At 59.8% G+C, this 6302-nt stretch overlaps 1 protein-coding gene across 1 annotated transcript; it reads right to left on the reverse strand.

The window, feature by feature from the left end:
* Positions 1–187: 187 nt before the first annotated feature.
* Positions 188–6300, reverse strand: PSMA7 (proteasome 20S subunit alpha 7). The gene is made up of 7 exons (XM_066237114.1): positions 6098–6300; positions 3264–3390; positions 2430–2554; positions 1824–1946; positions 1264–1383; positions 741–803; positions 188–416 (listed from the first exon to the last, which is right to left on the reverse strand). Exons 1-7 carry the CDS (start codon positions 6191–6193, stop codon positions 324–326), a joined length of 747 nt encoding a protein of 248 aa, XP_066093211.1. The 5' UTR covers positions 6194–6300; the 3' UTR covers positions 188–323.
* Positions 6301–6302: the final 2 nt, after the last annotated feature.

Genomic DNA, 6302 nt, shown 5'->3' on the forward strand with positions numbered 1-6302 from the left:
CCAGGTGCCTGGCCTGGACTGCTCAGAGCCCCCACTCCATCAGCGGCCTGTTTGGGAGCAAAGTGACAAGTGGCAAGCAGAGTGCTCACACCCAGAAAAGCACTCAATGGACCGCAAGGGGACAGCTCCCTTTTCTCAGGAGATGTCCCCCAATTCCTCCCAAAAGATGCACGGGCCGTGAAAAGGACAAGGTTAAAAAACACACTAGTTTATTGTAGGACACCTGGACAGCACGGACAAATGGAATGGAACTGCCTGCGCGTCATTTCGAGATTCACCCATGATTGGAATTTAAAAATCACTCCCAGCAAGACCGCCATCCATCACGACGCTTTCTTCTGTTTTTTCTTTTCACTTTCTTCCTTTTCCTTTTCGATCTCAGCAACATACTTCTCAATTTCTTCAGGATTTAAAATCTACCAGAGGGAGAGTTCTGGGTCAGCCCCCGCCCCTCCCAGGAGCCGCCCCAGTGCCCACTGGCCGACGCCCCTTCCCCCCACTCCCGCTGTGAGGACGGGGCTCCAGCTGCCTCTGCGGGGAAACAAGGCCGTGCCGCTGGCTGCCGGGGGGCCTGCGTGGGGGGATTAGTGAAGCAGGAGCCACCTGCACAGCTGCTGACGGCTGTCTTGAGTGCCAGACACCCAGGTCCCACCTGTGACCACAGCTCAGCACTGGAGTGCCCCTCCCCCGTAACGGGGCATGCTCCTCCTCAAACTGCGACAGGTGGCAGTTACCGTTACCTTGAGGGGCTGCTCTCGCCTCATGACCGCCAGCTCCATGTTTTTGCCGCCTGACTGAACCACCTTGGAGGAGGAGTAGAGGGAGGGAGAATCAGACAGCTCTGGCAAGTTCCTTAAACGACCACTTTAGCACCCAAACCCAGCACAGCCACACATGGCACAGGCCAGACCCAGGGAGGTCCCAGCAGCCAGGCTTCTGTGTTTCCTCCTGCCAGCAGGCTTGGGCTGGGTCCCTGGTCCCTCACAGCAGACAAAGAGCCTTGCTATGGGGGCCCCTCTACCTGCAGTATCTCCAAGGTCTTAGAGCCCCGGACCCCAGACTCCCACCCAACCAGCAGTTCCCAGTCCTGAGGCGGCCTCGTGCAGCAGCTGGAGCAGGAAGGCTGTGAAGGGAGTGGGCCGTTGTCTGGGCTGTACCGGCCCTCGCAGCCTTCGTGCATGTTGCCCAGCCTGTGCTGACCACCCCACCCGGCCCGAGGACATCACCACAGAGTGGATGCCCAGAGTTCAGGGGCAAACCTACTTCCAGAAGGGCCTTGATGACCAGTTTAATGGTCAGGTCGTCTGTTTCGATGGCTTCGTCCGTGTAATTCTTCTCTAGAAATTCACGCACGGACTTGGCGCCCCGGCCGATAGCATTGGCCTAAAAGGGGTGAGTGTTACATGTGCCAATCCGGAGCCAGCCCAACAGCATGGCCCCTCCCTTTGTGGGCTGGCCAGCCCCTGCCCTGCCACCCTGAGAGGCACCCTGGGCCCCAGACCCTTTCCTGAGCCTTTCTTCAGCCAAGGCTGTGTGGAGCCATGCAGATTCTCACCAGTGACAGACTCTACTTCCTGACACTCCTGGCCGGCTCACCCGTTAGCCACGCATCCCTAGAGCTCGCTGCCCTGTTCTCCCAGAGAGCATGCTGAGGGGATCCCTTGCTCCCACATGAGTGGCAGTGTCATGGGACAGACGGCGTGGCGTGTGTGCGCATACGTGTAGGGTGAGGCCAACTCAAACCGCAGGAGGCACAGCCCCCTGTGGCTTCCCGAGCCCCTGGACTGGCAACATGGCCCACAGCCGCTCTGTCAGGGACTCACCTTCCAGGCGTGGTACGTGCCCGAAGGGTCCGTCTGGTAGAGTCGGGGGGTGCCGTCAAAGTCAAAACCCACAATGAGGGCGGAGATGCCGAACGGTCTGCGCCCGTTGCTCTGCGTGTAGCGCTGGTGGCAAAAGAACGCATCACCATGCTGTCCCGGCACGGCGACCCCGGGCCCGGCGGACGTCCCCGCTGCGCCCCTCACATGCCTTCAGTTCAAAGGCAAGCGAGGTTATCGATCGCTGCCAGCGCCCCTCCGTTCTTTCCTGCATGTCCACTCAGCCAGCCCTGCCTGTGTCCGTGACTGCCCCTCGGAACACCGCTGAGGCCACAGGGGTGACAGCAGACGTGCACCTGGCTACACGGTTGGTTTTAAAGATGACTCGTGTTTCACCTTAGGGTGGGGGTAGCTTCGGCCCCTCCCAACTCCTCAGTTACTGTGGGTCAGAACAAGATAAGACCACAGCAGCCAGATGGCCCCGTGACAGTCAACAGGGACGATGTCACTGACATGGGCAAGCACGTGTACAAGGAAAGAGCAGGTCCCCACAGTACACAGTGGGACACCGTCCAGGACAAAGCAGTGACCGCCACGGGAGGGGCCCACCTGCTTCAGGCTGGCGATGTAGCGGGTGATGTACTCCACGGTGACCGGGTCCTCCACTGTCAGCCGGTGGCTCTGGCACTCCACCCGGGCCCTGTTGATGACTATCCTGGCGTCTGCGGTCAGACCTAGAGCGACAGCAGAGGGCATCACCGTGTTGGCACCATCGAACACATCGGGCAAACACACGGCAAGGGTTCTGGAAGCCCAGCACCGGGCCCTGGCTGAGGAGCTCGCTCAGAGAGCTGTCCCAGCACGCCGTGGTTTTGGGTTCGATCCTCAGTCAGGACACATATAAGAGTCAACCAAGGAATGTGTAAATAAATGGAACAAACAGGTGTTTCTCTCTCTCTTTCTAAACCCAATAAATAAAAAAACATTTATGAAGCCCAGCACTGGGTCCACCTGAGGGACCAGCCCCAGACTGACCACATGGCTGGCCAGCTTCCGTGAGCGCACTGGGCTCATGAAGGGTTGTACGTGTCGGGCCGCATAAAACCCAGAGTAAGCCCGAGGTCAGTGCGCAGCCCGCGGAGGGAGGGGAGCGCTGAGAACACGACACCCACTGGCCCACTTCACAGGCGCTGTGTGGACAGCCTGACCTCTCTCCAGATGGCAACTATGATAAGGGACACGCTGAGGACACCAAGGGGACAGTAGTGCCCTGTGTCCCGGGTGGCCGCTCCTGCAGGTCTATGGCCCAGCTACGAGGGGCAGGGAGCCTCCCCACCAAGAGACTGCGGCCAACCTTTGACTTAGAGGCCCACATCCAGTGCTTTAAAAGAGGCCTGGGGGTCACTGGGTCACACATCTCCCAAAGCCCCGCCGGCCGCTCACCTGCAAATGCCATGCAGACGTTGTCGTCCAGAGCACAGATCTTGCGCACCGTCCTTTCATCCTGCAGTTTGGCCACCGACTTCTTCTCCACGCCAAGAACAACAATGTCTTTTCCTCGAACGCCAACCTTCAGGAGAGAGTGGACCATCGTTAGGACAGCAACCTGCAGGTCTACAGCAGACGGAGCTCTGAGAGTGGGTGCCGTGCAGGGTCCTGGGCCGCACCTGGCCACGCGCGGGCACTGGCCTGCTGCCGCACGGCTCCCCCAGGCGTCTGCCTGGCTTCACAATGCCAACTCGCGGCTTCGGTGACGACACCATGTGTGAGTAGCTAGTGTGTCATCTCAACCCACTGCATTGAGCGAGACCCTGCGTTCAAACCAGGTGTTCCAAAAGCCAGGCTTCTGTGGCGTGACCACCTCCACCCAGCCCACTAACGTGCACAGCTGTGGGAAAGGAAACCTGTGTCCCGGGAGGTCAGTGCTGCCTATGGACTGACAACGGACAGGGGAGAGGGCTGCACCAGAAACAAAGATCAGGGCCCTGGCCGGTTGGCTCAGCGGTAGAGTGTCAGCCCGGCATGTGAAAGTGCCAAGTTCAATTCCCAGCCAGGGCACACAGGAGAAGCGCCCATCTGCTTCTCCACCCCTCCCCCTCTCCTTCCTCTCTGTCTCTCTCTTCCCCTCCCGCAGCCAAGGCTCCATTGGAGCAAAGTTGCCTGGGCGCTGAGGATGGCTCTGTGGCCTCTGCCTCAGGTGCTAGAATGGCTCTGGTTGCAACAGAGCAACGCCCCAGATGGGCAGAGCATCGCCCCCTGGTGGGCATGCCAGGTGGATCCCGGTTGGGCGCATGCGGGAGTCTGTCTGACTGCCTCCCTGCTTCTCAATTAAAAAATAAATAATAAATAAATAAACCAGAAAGATCGCCCTGGCCAGATAGCTCCATTAGAGCATCTGCCTCAAGCACAGAGGTTGATCCCTGGTCAGAGCACATACAGGAACGGATTCATGTTCCTGTGTAGCTCTCCTGCCCTTCCTCTCTGGCTAAAATCAATAAGTGAAAATGAAAAACAAAACAAAAATAGAAGATCACCACCCCCAGTTATCTCCAGGAAAGGTGCAGACACACATGGTCAATCCCACAGAGAGGGGACAACCAGGCTTAGTTCAGAGCAGGGCTCCTTGACCTGGGCACTGTGGGCACTGGGCTGGCTAACTCCTTGATGTAGAGGCTATCTGTGATTACCCCGAGGCGCTCTGTCTGGGACAACAGACCACATCTGCACAAATTGCCAAGCGGCCCCTGGGGAGTGGGACGCCCCCCCCCCACCTGCCAGTCCGCGGTGTCAGGTTTCAGGGCGCTTCCCCACCCACTGTCTCACGTGATCTTTGGAGTTCCCCAGGGAGAGCAGCCGGCCTGGAGAGGCTAGGTGGGTTCATCAAAGCCAGCAACCTCAACAGGCCTGAGGGTCCATGGGTGGAAGGGGAGCCGGTCAGCGGACTCTTCCTCCAGTGCTATCTAAGCTGAATTAGACCACAGGTGCATTTTGGATCTTAATTTCAAAGGGCATTTCAGGAAATGAAAACACCAAAAATCAGAAAATTTTGTGTGCTTATTTTTCCTGCTGGCTCAAACCTCTGAAATAGCAGGTAATATTTAAATAAAAAAACAAGAACAAAAATACCTGACCAATAAAGCAAACAGAAGTCTCAAAGACATCACGAATTTAAGTTTCAAGTAGTGGTCAAAACTAGTGGTACCCGCTAGATGTCAACAGGACAACGGGATGGTGGACTGCCCACCTCAGGGAGGCTCCCTGAGCAGGGCGACCAGCCTCCCCCCCCCCCGGGGGGGGGGGGTCTGTCAGTGGGAACTGGACAGGTCATTGCAGGAACTTCCGCCTTTGTTCTTGAAGCCACTTGCACCTGGAGGGACAAGTGCTCTCCCTCGTGGGGGAAGTCCCCTAACCTGGACCTGTCTGGGGCACTTCACCTAAGTCACTTGGTTACTTAACACTCACAGAGCCAGGGAGCAGCCAGCCCTGCTGGCCGGTGCCTGGCGTCTCTGCTGGCCGGTCGTGTCTCAGCACAGCGCATACCGCACCCACACCGGCTCTCCCCGGGCAGTGTTGCCGCCAAGATGGCCGTCACCACCCAAGCGCGCCTACCGCTCTGTCCTACTAGGAGGGAAAGGAAACTGGCACTTTGAAGGTCGCCACTCACACCCTACTCGCTGGTCTGCAAAGCACTTGTCGGTCACCAGCAAACACCCACTTCAACCGCCCTTGGCGAGCATTCAGTATTTGGAGGGCGGTCCCATCGGACTCCTCTCCTGCCGGCTCCCCTACCCGGAACCCATTGTGCACAATATGCCCCTTTCCACTGCCTTCAGCAACACCAACGCCACGGTGTTAATTCCGAAAGGTCGATCGGTCAAGAAGCATCCGACTACAAAGAGAAGGCTGTCAGCACCGCCACCTGGCTGGCGCTCGGCGGAAGGACGCGCGCGGGCCCCGCCCGGCCGGCTGCAAGGCGCCGCGCTCCAGGCCTCCGGGACCGAGAAAGACGCGCTCCCCCAGATACCCCCGCTATCCAAAGCAGCGCCAGGCCCACGGCCGCTGCTGCCGCCCCGCTCGACCAGGGGCGCCACCGCCCCCCGTGTCGGGGCCTCGCGGGTTCCTAGGCGCCCCCACGTCGTGGAGCCGCCCCTGCCCCCTAGGCCGGGCCCCGTCGAGCTCCCCGCACCTCCCGGCCGCCCCGCGCCCCAGCAGCGCCCTCAGGCCCGCTCAGCTTCCGGCCGCCCTGGGCCTGCCCCGGCGCAGAGTTCCCCTCTCACCGCGGTCGAGCCCTTCTTCACGGCCTCCTGCGCGTACTCCACTTGGAAGAGGTGGCCATCGGGCGAGAAGACGGTGATTGCACGGTCGTAGCTCATGCCGGCGAGCGGCGCGGCCGGGCCCGGCAAAAACGCACACTCACCGCCGCACGAACCACGACTCCAAACCCAGCTGCGCCCGCGCCGCGCCCGCCCCCGACACCGCCCA

This window comes from Saccopteryx bilineata, chromosome 6 (genome assembly GCF_036850765.1).
Source record: "Saccopteryx bilineata isolate mSacBil1 chromosome 6, mSacBil1_pri_phased_curated, whole genome shotgun sequence".
Classification (NCBI taxonomy): domain Eukaryota; kingdom Metazoa; phylum Chordata; class Mammalia; order Chiroptera; family Emballonuridae; genus Saccopteryx; species Saccopteryx bilineata.